Below are 18,352 nucleotides of genomic sequence, written 5' to 3' on the forward strand. Positions count from 1 at the left end.
TTTTTTCAAGAAAATACTGAACATACCTTTACTTTTACTCTCAATACCTAATAAGTATATTAGTATATTAAGTATATTAGATAATAGAATAAGTATATTAGAGTATGCAAGATAATACTTTACTTAAAGGATAGTTCAGCCAAAAATGAAAATTGTGTAATCATTTACTCACCCTTCAGTTGCTCCAGGTTTGTAATTTATATTTTTGGGTGAACTATCCCTTGAGCTAAAGTTGTAAATATGACTAGTAGTTTTTCCCCAATATGGTATTGGTAGTTACTAAAAGTAGTTTACTAAAGTATGTCAATATTTCTTGTACTTGTTACGTTGTCATAGCTCTAAACAATTTATCTTTTCCTTCTTTCCCTAAATCAGACCAGACCCCTGTACTGCAGGATAGAGCTGAATGTGGCAGCGCTGGACAGGTGTTTAATGGTTTGTTCTGAGCAGGGAGACCCTGACTGTGCTGCTGGATCTACTGGGAAGTGAACGGCAACAGTGATGGTGTGCCACGATCCAGACCCTGGTGTTTCTCTTCTGTCTGCCAGCGGTACATCATACAGATGGTCTCCAGAGTGTTTGACATGTCCCTCGTCCATCGTTCCATTGTCACCGCATCGTCCTCCGAGTCGGAGGTGCTGGCCATTCACCAAGAGATTCACCTCCTGAAGACCCCAGAACACATGGAGGCAGGGCCGGGCTCAAACTGATGCTGTTTTTCTGATGTTAAACCTAAGCTATGTTGTAAATGTTTGTAAAAAGTACTTTCTATTATGTATAGAACAATTTATTTTAATGTGTAAAAAAGTATTTACAGGACAAACAAATAAACATATAAAAGAATGTTTTGTGAAAAAAATTATAAGCTACATTAAAAAAAAATAACAATGTACATAAGCACTTTTCTTTTATTTACAAATGTGAATATGAAAAACAAAAATACAAAGTGTACAAAAAGTACTCAGGCTTATTTACAAATAAATTACAAAAAATGAATAATGTATACAATTTATGCATTTCATTTTTAACTTGCGTCACAAAAATAAACTACAGAAATTAGGTTGTTTCATTGACAATATGACATTTAAAAAATGTACTGGAAAAACTGTAATGTACAAATTTTTTTCGCACTGTTTTCTCTTGGCTAATGAAGAATGTATTTGTTTGAGTTTGATATCCTCCCTGTGCATCTCCACCAGCTTCCACTCGCTCCCTCACCTGTGTAGCGTATGAGCAGTTCATTCATTCATTGGTTCTGAATTAATGAATCATGTCTCGTTGAATCTAAAACAATGCACATTCCTTGGCTAAAACCCAAAGCTTTTAGCCCCTGAACTCATGCAGGTAAATCAAACTCTCTGCAAGCTGAATGACCGGCCTGGTGCCAGCATGGCTGGGTTTAAATTCCTGATCCAGGTCATAAAACTTTATGACCCAACTGGGAGAAACAGAAAAAGCCCAGCTCGCTAGGAATTCTTGTAAGGAAAAAGGAGAGTAAATGTATTCTAAATGTATTGACTGTATTTCCTTTTTGTGCTTAGATGTCTTCCCATATCAAATTAGAGTATCTGTAGTTTTATCGTGTGTAAATCAAACTTTAAATGTGTGTAATTCTGCAGATGAATGTAACTTTATGTTTCTCTTACCTTTACCTGTCATTCTTGGTACCTGTTTAACCATCTTGCTTTGACCGAACCACTCATACATAGGAAATTACAGTAAAATGTATTATTCTGGAATTATCATCTTGCTGGAATATAACTGCTGAATTCTGACAACACCATAACTCACTCGAGTGGGTGTCTCCCCAGGGACAAAGGAACTGTTTCCCACTTCAGATCGTGGACGTTCATTGGTTGTTCGCACGAACAGAGGCGTGAACCCAGTCGCTCCATAAGAGACTGACACAGAGAGTTCTCAGAGAACGTCTGTCGCGATGGCTCCTTAGGGAGATTTCGTATTTCGTCCTCTCTCATCTCCGTTTTTCTTTTCTTTTCTTTACTAAGTTTTATTCTCATATTCGCCACCCCCAACATGAGGGAGACGAACTCTGAATCATTTCTTTGGTAACTCCACGTTCGTTGAACCTTTGAAAGTTCACGCGAGTCTGCTCACCCCGGAAGACACGAGAGAACACGCCCAGCTCCAAAAGATGACACACGCACGCTCGTTTTTAGCAGGCACAAAGATACCCACATGCAAGTATTATTTTCTATAGAGATTTAAACGCTGTTTAAGGTTGTCTATTCCCTTTTCAAGGTGATCTGATTCCTTGTTGTCTTTCAAAAGGTCATTGTATGTGATTTTGCCATACTGGGCGATCATTCTGTGATCTCGCCTATTTCTCTCTCACCTTCTCTTCCTTACCCTTTCACTCTCTCTCTCTCTCTCGCTCTCTCATCTGTTATCCATTTTTTTTTTTTTTTTTTGTCTTGTATTTGTTTTTACTGTTTGTATTGTTATAGGCATATTTACTCTGTGTGAATCGTAGTTTGATGTATTATTAGTTCAATTATTAAAATCCAATATATATTCATGATTGCCTCTGTCTAAAATGCTCACATCATGAAGTCAATGAAATGTTTGATCTTAGCTACAAAGCTTATTTGTTACTTTTCAGTAACCTAAATTTTATAAGGACAGGAGAATGGTTTCATGGCCAGAAACTATTTTTCCTGGAATTATAAGAAGTGATAACTTTATTTAAAGGTGATTTTTTTTATTTTATTTTATTTTTTTTTGCTGGACAAACCACTGTTCGATTTGTATTAATTCCCAGTAAAAGATATCACGTTAATTGATATGAAGAATGGAATACTGACATATTAATGAGTAAATTACAGTGAATTGTAATGAGTTATTGATATATACAATTGACCTATTTTTCATCTTCAGTAATTTTAATGTAACTGTCATATGAGATATATATATTAATCATATTCAAAACTAATTATTAAAACACCCTATATAACAAACGAGCTAACGTACTACCCAGTGCGGTTACACCTGTCTCAGGGCACTTCACAAATAAACCTTGCCTGTTAACAACAAAAACACATGCTCACTTTCTCCAGAATAGTATTAAAACAAAAGAAAATGGAAACACTTATGAAAAAAGACAGGTTTGCAATCTTAACATTAGAAAATATGACACAGCAGGACATGCATACAAATACTGAAGTGCTTAAGTTTGGTTTAAAACATTTGTAGACATCTCTTGCATGACTGCATTACAAAAACAACAAAGGGAAAGACCATTGCCTTATATAGTGGCTGTCTTATTGTTTGTGGGCTTTATGTAAAAAAAAAAAAAACTGGCTTTAAACACTTTCGCTAGGTATTTAAGTAAATGAAAACACAATACTTACATTTCAATGTGAAGTCCTCCACAGAACTCTCACCTGCCTCTTAATATAAACACCTTCGTCATATGCACGCAAGTGATTCTGGGATATTGTAGGGTGCGAAGTATCCATAAGATGTACACTTCATTTTTATGAGAAATGAAGGGCACATTTGAAGTCACTTTCGAAACTCGTCAGCCTTCGTCGCGCCACGGTGGCGCATTCGCACTTCAAATGCGCACTTCGGAGTCCATGCACTTAAGTTTGGGACACAGCTGTTTATTCCTGAATGCTCAGCTGCGCCCCCAAACTTTTCTGAGCGGTACTGCGCACGCTTCTCCACACACACGTTCTCAATATATGGTCGGCCCCGCCCACTTCCTCGTCCTCATTAGGAACGATATCAGCAGCAATATGAAAATATGTGTATTAAATGGACACTTCAAACAGACAGACGATAAGAAGATTGTTTAGAGGAGATGCCGACTCGAGGAGATTGTTTGCAGGAGATTCTAAATTAGGTTAGATTAGGTTAATTAGATCTAAAGTCGTTGGCTAGCTAGTTAACATTAGTGCTAATTAACTGTTGAGGCTAAGGCCTACGTATGGCCTGTAATATTTCTCTTTTTTTCAATTAGCGATCGCATAATAATTCAATTTAATATTTAAGAATCATTTTTGACTGAAAAACTTTATCAAATCTTTAGCCTGACTGATTGCTAATGTAGCGATTCGGTTCATATTAAGTTTGTTTCTGTGTATTTTACGTTAGTTCTGGAGGGGGTAGGGGAAATATTTTATTTTTTATATTAAAGAAAGGTTATATTTCTTGTTTGGTCACAGGTTTAAATCGCATTCTGCGGGGGAGGGGTGGGGATTATTGCACCTATTACGAAAATTAACCATGATTCTGTTACAAATAACAGTTCAGATTGTATTTGTGTGGTTTTATAAATGTTAGTCAATACACCAAAAAATATGGTTTTACTATAATAAAACCTCTCTTTTTGTCATTAACTAACTGGGCTCGTGTCAAAGTGCTTCACAGAGAAATGAAGCAACATAAAAAAGGAAAGTAACGTTAGCTTTAAATGAACAAATTGTTAAGGTTAAAATTATATTTAGTAATGACAGTATTTAAAATAAACAAGGGTTTGTATGGTGAGATTGTCCATAAGAGTAGTCAGGTTAAGGTCCAAATCAGTAGTTCTAACAGCCTGGGATTATATAGGAACAGATTTTCATTTTGTGAGAGATTAGAGCCTAAATTAAAGTAGTGAGTTGATGCCCTAAACGCTAGTGTTGTGCTAGATTTAGGTAACCTTCAGTTTTGATTTGTCACATTGATAAATTGATAACATTGTAATGCAGTATTGCATTACAAAAGTACAATACAGTGTCGCATGACAATAACGTTCAAATCTGCCTATTAAACACCTTAGTTTAAATCTTGCATATATCTCCATAATCACAGTGTAATTTTTATGCTTTTTGGATTGTTTTTTTTTTTTTTTTTTCAGATTAAAATGCCACCACGAATCAGCCCTCTTAAGGATGCCATGCATCATGTTGTCACAAAGTCTGACAAAACGAAATTAGAGGTGAAGTACATTAATGCGGTGAAAGGTAAGGTGGTATCTGGTATGATTGATTTATCAGTTAATAATTACTGTAATATGTAACCATAACCTTATGAGTATGTAGTAGAAAAACTTCTGGGTATGTTAACTAGGAACAAGGTTGCAGAATATTTTAAATAAGCTACTATTGATGTGTTCTGTGTGCACAATTATCATCCTTTATCTGCAAGATTTATTTATTTTTTTGGTGAAAATGTTTTTGCTGTATTTGCAGGACATGGACTATTTGCAAAAGGTTCCTTTTGCAAAGGAGATTTTATTGTGGAGTACAGGGGTGAATTGATAAATTATGCAGAGCTGGAGAGAAGAAGAAAACTCTACCACCCATCCTGTGCTGTTTTTATGTTCGAGTTTAAGTGGAGAGGGAAAACATGGTGGTAAGAAGTCACATTGCATCAAAGCTATATTCCTTGTGTTATACTATAGTAAATAAGGTCGCATTTACACTGCAGGTCTACACTAATTAATCTGATTTTGTGACTATATCCATTTTTTGACAATGTGCTTACATTTATTTATTTTTTTTTTAAGAATGACACTTATCCAGTGTGTGCATTTTACACTGCACTTGGTGACGCAATCTAAAAGTACTGTAGCATCTACAGTATGACATCCTGAATCAATTTCAATAGTACATTAAGTTTAATTTATTTACATTGATTTAATATAGCAACCTTTTAATGCAATAGTTACTTCCATACATCAAAATAAAGATATAGTACAGATTCTTCAGGACAGGGATTATGTACGCAGCTCCGCTGAAAGCTTGTGATTGGAATAATACTCAGGGGCCAGTTGTATAAACTTAGCCTCTATGTTAAGACAGTGTCTTATGAAACTAGTTTGACCAATTAACAGTTAGCTAAGGGGTAATTAGTCTTATATTTTGGATCCCACTTAAGACTAATCTAAGTTTTTATGTAACCGAATTGTAAAAATTTGACCCATCTTAAAGAAAAAATTTGATGACTAACTTAAGTCTAAACCTTTAATGCAACCGGCCCCTAGATATTTAAGGCATGTCACAGATTCTGAGTTCATTTGGATCATATAGTCATTAAAAAAAAAAAAAAAAAACCTCATTAAAACCAAATGCGTTCATCAGTGATCATATATCAAGGCCACGTGTGTGTGCATTTTATTTTGTGGTTTCAGTGGAATGAATGGGGTGCATGAGCCACTGTCACTGACAAACAGCAGCAACAAGCTCTCAGCTTAAAAAGCAACACATTTCAGTGTCAGATCGCCTTTTATTTAACACAAACAAACTAAATTAATATTCTGCTACTCAAATAGGGATGTTTCATTTGTGACTGGTATGTTTAAAAAAAACTGACTTTTCAATGACGTAGCATTTGCATTTACTGGGGAAGATTCGTTCTGTCCGCATGTATCCAATGATATCTGATTTATTTTCACATATGAATGAGGCCTGAAACCAATCTGAGAATATCTGAATCCATGCTCTTCACTTTCCTGCTTAAACAGTCGTGGCTCTTATCTGATCTGTGCCACATGGGATGAAAAAAAATTGGAATTGGGTCACTTGAACCATGGAGTGTAAATACAGCCTAAGACACAAATTTGTGGTGATATATTGTAACACTTGTATTTATTCTTTTCATATTGATTTAATTTTTATTTTTTCTCAAATTTAAGCATTGATGCATCTAGGGAAGATGGATCGTTTAGGCGGTTAGTTAACGATGACCACCAACATCCAAATTGTAAGATCAAGAAAATTGATGTGAATGGAAAGGCACACCTGTGTTTATTTGCGCTGAAAGACATTAAAGAAGAAGAAGAAATCACATACGATTATGGGGGAGACGACTGCCCATGGAGAACCCAAGTAAGTTGCACAGCACACTGTATACAGAATAACTCCTTTTTGGTGGGTGCAGAAATTAGAATTTGAATCTATTAGAAATATGAAAATAATTTGTAACAATTATTTCTATGACTTTTAGGTCAGTTTTTGTGTGTGTGTGTGTATACATTAAATAATACGTTCTTAGACCAATTTAGGGGTTAGAAAGTGGGGGTTGTATTGTGGCCTTATGGGTAAAATGTTATTACCCCCCCCCAAAAAAAAATCTGGTATCTGCATCAGATTTGTCTCTTGTGTTTCCATGTTGTGAAAACTTCTCAGCAGGTGACGCTGATCCTTCTCTCCAGTCACAGACTCAGATGGATGATGCTTCTGGTCAAACCAAGTCTCCTCAACAGGTACGTTCACTTTTTATCACTGGAAAGCTAAGTCTACTGTCTGTTTTTTCCATGTTTTTGGAGCATATTTTGATGCGTATCTGCTGTAAATTAGTTCCCTCAACAGTTTATCAACACGTGTCCAGTAGGTTAGTGGTAGTGGAATAGTTAGGGCCAGTTTTGTCTATCACAAGTAATATTTTCTTGGTTAATTGTTGCTTTAAAATTTACACTCACGACGTCCCCACAACACACTTTTGGTAGCTCAGTGTTGGAGTTGAGATGGTATGTGAAATTAGATGAATCTGGTCCCCATAAGGAACAATAACGTTGTGTGTGAAAGGTCCCCACGAGGCCCATTTTATTCAAGGTGTGTGTGTGTGAGCTCAGTCAGAGGATGCTGGAAAGTGATAAATGGTTTAAGATGAGGTTGATTGTCTCTCTCTGTCTCATTGGTCATTCAGTATCTACATAAGATCTGTCTCTTGTTTCCATGTTGTGAAATCTACTCATTATTGATGTTGTCTCTTTCAGGAGAACAGTATTGCTGCTAATAGCAGAGCAGCAGGTGACTCTGATCCTTCTCTCCAGTCACAGACTCAGATGGATGATGCTTCTGGTCAAACCAAGTTTCCTCAACAGGTACGTTTACTTATCACTGGAAATCTAAGTCTACTGTCTGTTTTTTCCATGTTTTTGGAGCATATTTTGATGCATATCTGCTGTAAATTAGTTCCCTCAACAGTTTATCAACATGTGTCCAGTAGGTTAGTGGTAGTGGAACAGTTAGGGCCAGTTTTGTCCATCACAAGTAATTATTTCTTGGTTAATTGTTGCTTTAAAATTTACACTCACGACGTCCCCACAACACACTTTTGGTCGCTCAGTGTTGGAGTTGAGATGGTCTGTGAAATTAGATGAATCTGGTCCCCATAAGGAACAATAACTTTGTGTGTGAAAGGTCCCCACGAGGCCCGTTTTATTCAAGATGTGTGTGTGAGCTCAGACAGAGGATGCAGGACAGGGATATAATTTTTCTCTCTGAGCTCTGGTCAACTTTTTCATTTTCAAATTTCAAATACAATAGTAATGTCAAATATTGTTTATCCTTTCTGTTTACAGATTGCGACCCAGCGCCAAAATTAGATTTTTGTGCCAAGACTGAGATGGACTAAAAATATCATAGCAAGTTTGTTACAACAAAGAGACTTGATGTCTTTTTTTTTTTCTTTTTCTTTTTTTGTATTCCTCAGAACATTCTCATCATCAATAATAATTTATGTAATATTAGTATTCTTATGTGATATTGACTGCAAAATATCAGAGAATAATACAATTTTATTTTACTTTAAGACCAAAATTATGTGATCAGATATATTTTTTTTTGTCAGATCAACTGTCCATAACTTTTGCATTGAGAACTTTATTATAACATAGTAAGAAGCAGCAAATCATCACATGTAACTTGCAAACTTGAGGGGGAAAAAAAAAGTTCAATAGATTAACAGAGACACAGTACATTGGCTATTATTTTCAAAATCAAATGATCAGTTAATTGCAGCAGTTCTACCGATTTCTTTTTTTTTTAGATGAAAGACACAAATCTTGAAGATTCTGGTGAGCTCTTTGATTCTACACCAGAGAGTTCAGGGCCCGGTTCCCCAAAACGTTCTTATCGCGAAGTAGTTCTTAACCTATTCCTTAACCTCTCTCTTAACGTTATGGCATGATTCCCGACACAATCGTACGCAAAGTATATCTTCTGTAAGTCACACTTTTGTAAGGTTGGTCTGGACCATTCGTAAGCTCTCTCTTAGAGTTGTTTGAGCTCAAGACGCTAGTTGCCGCCACTGTGCAGCAATCTTTAGAAATCAGCGCAGCGCAGTACAAGTCAAACTATAGTATGTTGACAATGTTGTGGCTCAACAATGATTTTATGTTATGGACATTTTAAGACTAATAATAAAATATGTTCGCAATGGATACAGGCCTATTTATGAAGTTGACTTTATTTGGTATCAGAACTAATATTTTGGTAATTAGCCTAGGCTATTTCTTAATGTCATTAAAGGGTTTAAATTGGCAATCACTTTTGATAATTAAAATCTGGCAAACAATTTGGCTCTAAATGCCTAAGATCTATAAATGGGTAAGCATGGTGGTGTCCAGTAAGCCACCAACTATGGCAGCGATAAGCAAGACCTCGGTGTGGAGGTGCGTCCACACTGTCACCAACGCCCTTCTGCGCCATTCCGGGGATTACATCCGGGGAATTCTGATTGTAAAGTACCTTACCATTAATATAAAAGTGTATTACATAATTTTTAGAAGTCGTTAAACCCATGTCAAGAAGCGGCACAAGTGGCACAACGGGATAAGGAGGGTGGATGATTAGCGAGGGATACCCTGTTCGTCTACCCATCACAACATATCGTGTGAATATATATTACTGACAATTTGATAATTTAATTAATAGTCTATATTTTACGGATAACTTAAACTATGTTAAAATAAATGTTACTGTAATAATTTGAGGAATGTTTCATTTGCATAGGACGTGTTGTCTTTCTTAACGCCGTAATGCACCTTCGTGTGAAGTGGAAAATCGATTCCTGAGCAATCGACGCCAACTAATTCAGCACCTTCACTTGGGACAGCGCCTTTGTAACGTTGAACGTAAGAGGCAGCGTGTAAAGAAGCTTCCTAAGGGACACTTCGGGGAACACACTTAGGAACATAAACAACTTTGGTAAGATATATCTTTCGAGTCTTCTTAGTGCGCTAAGAGTGAACGTTATCGGGGAACCGGGCCCAGACGATTACGTTCCAGATACCACTTCCGAAAGTGACAGTGATGTTAGCCTTTCCCTAAACCAGACAAAACGTCAGCTTCTTGATAAACTTGATGTTGATCAGTCTGGCTCAGTGAGTTGCCCTGACTGTGACACCACAATGTCATACAAAATGCACAGACTTATATCTGAAGCATCTGGAACAGGAGAAGAACCCAGTTCAAGTCAGAACACAACCGATGGCGTAGTTGTTAGTGTATACCAAAAAAGAGATGGTGCTAGAGTGTACAACAAGAGACATTACTGCTTGTACTGCAGTAAAGCATATGCTAAGATGGCAAGGCATCTAGAAAGTTCACATGTAAATAAGTCTGATGTGGCTAGAGCTCTAAGCTTTCCAAAGAGTTCAAAGGAGAGAAAAAAACAGCTTGATTATATTCGCAACAGAGGAAACTATGCTCACAATGCAGCTGTTATGGAGTCAGGAAAGGGGGAACTAGTGCCATTTAAACGACCACGGAAAAAAGTGCAGGGAGAAGATTTCAGGCATTGTGCATACTGTCAAGGACTTTTTACAAGAAAGGTCCTGTGGAGACACATGCATACTTGTAGACTTCAACCACAATCTGACCCTCCCAAACCATGAAAAAACCGTGTTCAGTCCATGTGTACCTACACTGGGCCTGTGCCTTCAAACATGACTAGACAACTGTGGGGAGTAATCACTGCCATGAATCCTGACCCAATCACAGATATAATAAAAAATTTAATTACTAAAATTGGGCAGCACTTGTTAAACAAAGGTGGGCTATCAGATAATAATAAACAATGTGTTCGGGAGAAGATGCAAGAATTGGGAAGATTGATTCACAATGCCAGGAAAAGTCACCTCCTTAAAAAAAAACTGGAAGATTGTGTAAATCCAAAGAAGTACAAGGAGACTGTCAAAGCTGTCAAGTATACATGTGGGTATGACAGTGAAACCCACAAATTCTTGATTTCATCACTTGCAAACAAGCTTGGAAATTCCCTGGTTAAAGCAAGCAAACTCTTGAAAGCTCAGGGCTTAATCTCCAACGACAAACAGCTTGTGAAGAATGCCACTGAGTTTCAAGAAGTCCATGCAAATAAGTCAAGTCAAGTCAAGTCATCTTTATTTATATAGCGCTTTAAACAAAAAGATTGCGTCAAAGCAACTGAACAACATTAATTCGGAAAACAGTGTGTCAATAATACAAAATGACAGTTAAAGGCAGTTCATCATTGAATTCAGTGATGTCATCATGCAGCTCAGTTCAGTTTAAATGGTATCTGTGCAATAAATCGCTGTAAATGAAGTGTCCCAAACTAAGCAAGCCAGAGGCGACAGCGGCAAGGAACCAAAACTCCATCAGTGAGAGAATGGAGAAAAAAACCTTGGGAGTGGAACGAGATGATCTCTGCTACAGCGCTGAGGAATATCAGGGAAGCATGGAATGTGCCCACTCTCATGCCCTTTACTGAAGACGTACAAAAACTGCATACTTTTCTCAGTCAAGTGCAAGACGAGTGGTTCAACCTGCTCTCTGAAAGTCCGTCTACTAAAGCCTGGATGGAGCTGGCCAAGGTGTGTCTAGCGCAGATGATTCTCTTTAACTGGTGGAGAGAAGGAGAGGTGGTGAACATGCCTTTGTCTGTGTTTTTATCAAGAGACACTTCTGATCCACATGAAGATGTGGACCTGGCTCTCTCTGAAGTGGAGAAGAAACTCTGCAGACACTTCATAAGGGTTATCACCAGGGGAAAGCGTGGTCGGCCAGTTCCAGTTCTTCTGACTCCAAAAATGCTGTGTTCCTTAGAACTCCTTGTTAAGCAGAGAGAGAATTGTGGGGTTTTAAAAGACAATGCCTATATGTTTGCTAGACCAGAAGCCATGACACATTTCCGAGGGTCAGACTGCCTCCGTGGCTTTGCAGAGGCATGTGGTGCAAAAAGGTCCCAAGGCACTGACATCTACCAGGTTGCGAAAGCATTTCAACAGTGCTGAACATGACAGACACCGAGATGGACCAGCTGGCAAACTTTCTTGGGCACGACATAAGAATCCATCATGAGTTCTATCGACTCCCTGAGAAGACCCTGCAACTTGCCAAGATCAGCAAAGTTTTAATGGCTCTTGAGGAAGGAAGATTAGCTGTTAATTTATTAGATAACTTTTAAAAAATTGGGATAGATCCTGATGGTTTGTTAATTTATTAGATTTTTTTTTAAACCATCTATTCAAATACCATGTGTTTACAAACCATTATATACCACTGTAAAGCTGTCCTTTGAACTTCCACAGAAAAAAAATATTGACTGTGATGAGAAAGAACAAGTTATTGACTGTGATGAGGAAGAACAAGTTATTGACTGTGATGAGGAAGAACAAGTTATTGACTGTGATGAGGAAGATGGGAGCATACAAGAGGGACACTGTTCATCTACTGTTGACGGTATGTATTACTGTCAAAATACAACATTATATTTTGTAGTTATTAATAGTTATCAGTCAAGTGACTTGTGAAGACCTGACGGGCGAACACATTGTTCCAGCATAGAAGATGATTCAGAGCACTAAACAAGCATTTATTTTTATTTTCTGTCAAAACTACTATTAAATACCTCCAAGCTATTATTCAACATTATTATTTTATTACGTACTATGAATTATTAAGTATTAATAGGGCCTTTCGCACCGCTTTAGTTCCAGAACAAAATGTACAGTATTAAAGTACTGGAACGATTTTGCATGAACTATTTCCCTGTACCATTTAAAGGATTGCGCTCGCACCGACAGTGTGTACTAGGACGTGACGTAAGTCAGTCGACAGCGACGTCATTTGTGCTCGTTCAACAACGGAAACAAAGAAGAACAGCGTTAACAACAGGAGGATGGAGGACGCTGTGATCGGAGCTGTGTTTTGATGTGTCTCGTGGGTTTCACAATAATGGACAAGGAATGTCGACGTATATGTAAAGCGATTGAAAGAACGGAAAGGAGGACTAAGAATCTCCAACAACAACTGCCAGTCCTACATTTGCTACAAGTGCCTGCCCTTCAGTGTCCGTATATTTATCGCTGTTCGTCATTCTTGCAAAATAAGTTGACACAATGTTTACAGTATGTTACACAGCATTTAAAATCATGGCGGGTGAGGGTGTTTTCGAACGCGTCTGGCCAATCAATGCCTACTTACATCACGGGTAGTACCAGTTGTGCTGGTTAGACCCTGCTCCGGAGTAGGAGCTAATTTGGTTTTTGAAAAAGGCAGTCCGGTACTAAAATAATAATAAAAACGCCCAAAAGTGGGTAGTTCCACAATTAGTTCTGGTACTATGAAAAGGTTCCTGCAGTGCGAAAGGCCCTTATGCATTATTTGTATTATTACTCATTTTATCATCAACATGTTTTACTGTAAACATTATTTTTTTTGAGGAACTTAATACTATAAAATTAGGGGTTCATAAGAGAAAGTTAAATTTGTTGTGTAATGCTAGCTGATCCACTCTCTTCTCATGTTGGATGGGTTGAGGCACAAAATGAATTGTCAGATGATTCCATTTTGACTAAAATAAAACGAAGTACTCTGTTTAAAGAGTTTATGAGCTTATTTTTTTCTAAAATGTTTATTGAAAAGACATGATGTAGATGTAGTTCAATTATACTTGCAATGATTAAAACAACTGCATACTTTAGGGTTAATTGCACTTACTGTATCTACTGTATCACCATGATTAAAATCATTAGTGTGACAAAAACACCCATCACTTGTGCATTGTCAGCACATTTTTTTTTTTTTTTTTTTAATTATTGATCTTTCTGAAAATGTTGAACTTTGATTATTTCCCATCGAACCTTCAGCCGAGGTGGCACTTCCTTCTACCGAGAGGAATATGTCACCACCTCACAAAAGAGGCAAACATCATCAGATGTGCAGATGCCTTCAGGAGCCAGTGCTATGAGACCGCCTCGCAAAGGTGAACTCTTTACACATTTCTCTTTTTGTATGTCTGTTGTTTTCTATAGAATTAATTTCAACTAGAATTGCCTAAATGTTGCAGTAGCAGCCACATGGTAAAAAAAAGAAAGAAAAGAATGCTCATTTTAATCACTGATAAGCTTATATCTGTTTGTCATTTATCCCTGAAAAATTCTAAATTCATGCCTCTTTCATTTCAAAGCCACCAGTTAACCTCCTCTGTCAGTTGTGAATAAATAAACATAAGATGACACACATGTAATGTTTTGCACACATTTAATGTGCTCTCCTGCTTGCATTGCATATTGTCTCTAGAGAGGGTCGTAGATCCTTCTGAAATACATAAATGCACCATCTCTGGCAAGAAAACCAACACCACTTTTTTAGACTGGGTAGGAAAGGTGTTTTGTTGTTGTGGTTGTTTTTTTCCTGTAATTAACTGAAAAATATTGAAGTTGCTGATATTGCTTTCTTCTTTCTCTTCTCTCTCCCCACAATTAAAAAAAAAATTACTACAGACCCCTAGTTATAATCATATGTATTTAGTCACTAATTCCTAAGCGAAATCATTCATCTAGTTACAAAAGTATCCCTTTTATGCTTTCTCAGGTATGACCTTTCATGTAGTGTGTTATATAAAAGATCAAATGTAAAAAGAAGTGCAGGACAAATTAAATAATGGTCTCCCAAAAGAAAGAAACGAGTCATCAGTAATTCCAGACTTACTTCCTGCATGAACCTGTTTGGGTTTGTAACAAAAGCCCAGCCTCTGGTTTTCATTGGCTGTTTGCGAACGTGTAGTTAGACCTACTCTCAAACAACGGTAGAACCGACAACAGACTGGGACATCTGACCAATCAGAGCAGAGTAGAGTCTCGGTAAAGGAGGGTTTAGAGAGATCGAATCCTTAAACGAATTCAGGATTCAGAACTTTGGATTGGAATTCCCGCATAGACTCGTAATCATTTCTTCTTTTTATTCTGATCACTTTAAGGTAAAACTACCCAGAAGAAAACTCCCTGGCAGCAGGCAGAGGTGCAGGCGGTGGAAAGGCACCTGGAGCCATTCATCGTATCTGGCACTGTACCAACAAAGAGTGACTGTGAGAAATGCTTGAAAGCTGAACCAGAAGCTCTGAGGAACCGCGATTAGAAGACTGTACAATTTTACGTTTATAATCGCATTACAGCTTACAAAAAGAAATTGCAGTGCAGATAATACTGTGAAGATGCAACCATCTGGCATGGCAGGTTTTGTTTAAATAAGTTGAGCCACAGCAACACTTAAAGAAATAGAATATCTTTATTGTTAAACCAGTGCATAAAGGCCACAAGCTGAAAAGCATTGGTCTAACAAAAGTTGTTCTAAAGTTTTTGTTGAAATCCATGTCTGTGAAAGGAGGCATGTGAGTTATTTATATATATATATATATATATATATATATATATATATATATATATATATATATATTATATTTAATATTTTATTTAATTTTTATTTAATTTTAATTTTAGTTACATTTATTTATATAACAGGACCTTTGAGGTTTTGTTTTGAGGTTTGACTTTGAGTAATTATGTGAAGTTTAACTCATTAAAAGTTGAATTCAGTCATTTTAATCTGAATTACTGTCTTTAAGTTCAATTAGTAGTAGGTTTATTGTATTTAAGTATCCAGTGAATGAGTAGCAGCTGATGCGGGGTGGTTGGCTGGGGCTGAACGCTACTTTAAAATACTTAAAGAAAGAATAGTTTGAAGTGGAAAGGTTTAAATGTTTGACTTGTGGGTCTGATATTGGTTGGAACATATACAGGCAATTATTCACTACTTAAAAGCAATCCTTTGTATTCACATGCACAAAATGCATGTTTGAGTTGTCCTAACTGAAAATAACTTGCATCTTTAAAATATCTCAGTGCCATTGTTTTGTCTCGAGATGCATACCAGTAATGTTTTTTTTTTTCTAAGGCATTTTGATAGAAGCTGTTTATATACCCTAATTTAAGTAAGGCCTAGTCCTGGCTTAAGCTAATCTGTCTGTGAAACTGGGCTTTTGTGCGAGAGTGAAGCTTTGCATCACTAGCACCGTTTGCAGGCTTCACTACATCTCCACATTTCAAAATTTTAACTTTCGTACTACTAATATACGTTTTAATTTTACTTGGTTGTAGATTAAACCCATTTTAAGAGCAAATGGTCAAATGCAGTCTGAAGATTTACTTCATATAAATCCCTTTTATTTATTACTCAAATCATGGGAATGTGTGTAAATGTAAATGTAAAAGCATGGTCAAGTCATTACTTCATTACTTCAGGTGTCTGAAGTCGTGTATAGGCTAAGAGAGCTATGGTTAGTGTCCCTAATTGTTTTCAGACCTCTAAACCCTTTAGAAAGGGTGGTACCCACATGTGATGATTAAAAAGTTGGTCCCCATCAAACATGGAAACCAGTATGTGTGTGTGTGTGTGTGTGTGTGTGCACTTGGATGGGTTAAATGCAGAGCACGAATTCTGAGTATGGGTAACCATACTTGGCTGTATGTCACTTGGACATGAGGTGAGGGCGGATGCGGGAATGGCTTATCCAGTGTTGGCCACTTCTTTCAATGGAAAGTAGCTAAACCCTAACCGGTTTTTTTTTTTTTTTTTTTTTTTTTTGCATAACAAGAACAATAACAACATACATATACAGAGGATCACAGTGTATTCAACTATTGTCTATTACATTCATAAAAACATCCACAGAAAAATAAAGAAAGAAAGAAAGAGAAAAAAGAAAGAAAGAAAGAGAAAAACTACAGGGGAAAAAAAATACAAAAAGTTCCAAAAAGATAAGGATTCAAAAATTCTATACATCCGTTTTGCTTTTTTATTTCTTGCATCTTTTAGGGCCTCAATATAATGCTTAAGTTCAATTTTAAATAATATAATGTTAGGTTTAAGCTAAACCCCACCTGAAAAGTCGCTAAATGTCACTAGATGACGCCATACGATAATTAGCATATTCATGACGTAAGAGCGTCATATTGTCTTGCCTCCCTGTGCTCACGTACTGCATTTTAATACAGCCAAATTCTCAGTAAAAACTGTTTTTTTTTTTAAAATATATTTTAATGTTTCTGTTGTCAGACAAAGGAATGAATATTATAATGACTGAAACACTGTCCATTAAGACTACATAACCAGCTCTCAAAAATATTAATCTACACTAAAACCTTATTCACGACATTGTCTAATGAAATCAAAAACACATATGATTAAGACAATGGTTGTGCTGTGATTTCGGATATACTTGCATGTAAAATAGAGTCAGACGCAACAGAATATGTTTTCAGAGCAGCAAGACCTCACTCGTGCGGCAGTACTGGAGAGTCTCAGAGACTATAAGGTTTGTCCAAGAAAGTCGCTAGATATGTCGCTAGTCGCTTGTTTGGATAAAAACAAAAGTCGGTAACGGGGTCTGAAATGTCTGAAAATTGGCGACACTGGACGCCTCACGTGTGCTTATAGCCATGGCCGGTGTTGTGCCCAATTTTGACCCCCTGCCAAATTATTACCCCCCTCGTTCAAATCGCTACCTGATTGCCTAATCCTAACCCCACCCCTAATCCTAACCCCTCCCCCAAACCTACTCCTAAACCTACCAAAACTAGGGGGGTAATAATCTAGCAGGGGGTCAGATTGACTTACCGATAGGCTTGAGTGGGCTGGAGCCCATGGGCCCCACCTTGTAGGGGGCCCCGCCTTTGCCCGTTTAAGTTTATTTGATTTGTTTCGTTATATGCCAGTCAGAATTCATAAATTATAAGCTGAATTCCACTACGCATGCAAGATCTAAACGGGCCAGCCGGGGCTACAGCTTAAACCGGGCATACACTGTGCAATTTTCGTCCTGTCAGAAATTTTGGTCGCCCCTCGTGAGGGTATTGCACAGTTGAAGCACCGACTGCCCTAAACTCAGTGCTTTTCCCCCTCACTGCGCCTGCATGAAAAAAGAACTTCAACTATTTAATCTTTAATAGGCTACAGCAAGAAAGACAATGAAAAGAGAGAGATCTTTTGATAAAATAATATCACGGGAAATGTGAACCATTGTCCATCATTTTGCAATTAGTGATAAAGACAAACACGTCACAAAATTCTAAATATTTAAGTTTTAAACCATGAAGGCGAGCCAGTGCATGCCACACAAACAATGCACAAACTGCATGAGCGTTATGCACGTGAAGAAGTTTTAAACTCCAGTCAATTCATTAAGCTTCAGAAAGTGAAAGTAAAAACTGACCGAGCTGTCGGCATCTGACGCTTAACGGCACATATTCTTAGAGGAGACGAGAGACATTGGGTATTGCCTTAAAACAAGTTTT

The 18,352-nt window shown here is 37.2% G+C and overlaps 1 protein-coding gene across 1 annotated transcript; it reads left to right on the forward strand.

Moving 5' to 3' along the window:
• The first annotated feature begins 1,975 nt into the window (after positions 1-1,975).
• LOC109067610 (histone-lysine N-methyltransferase set-1-like) lies at positions 1,976-8,512 on the forward strand. Its single transcript, XM_042754256.1, has 7 exons — positions 1,976-2,198; positions 4,865-4,970; positions 5,199-5,361; positions 6,644-6,836; positions 7,137-7,213; positions 7,727-7,834; positions 8,315-8,512. Exons 2-7 carry the CDS (start codon positions 4,871-4,873, stop codon positions 8,355-8,357), a joined length of 684 nt encoding a protein of 227 aa, XP_042610190.1. The 5' UTR covers positions 1,976-2,198; positions 4,865-4,870; the 3' UTR covers positions 8,358-8,512.
• The last annotated feature ends 9,840 nt before the right edge of the window (positions 8,513-18,352 follow it).

This window comes from Cyprinus carpio, unplaced genomic scaffold, assembly GCF_018340385.1.
Source record: "Cyprinus carpio isolate SPL01 unplaced genomic scaffold, ASM1834038v1 S000006481, whole genome shotgun sequence".
NCBI classification, from domain to species: Eukaryota; Metazoa; Chordata; class Actinopteri; order Cypriniformes; family Cyprinidae; genus Cyprinus; species Cyprinus carpio.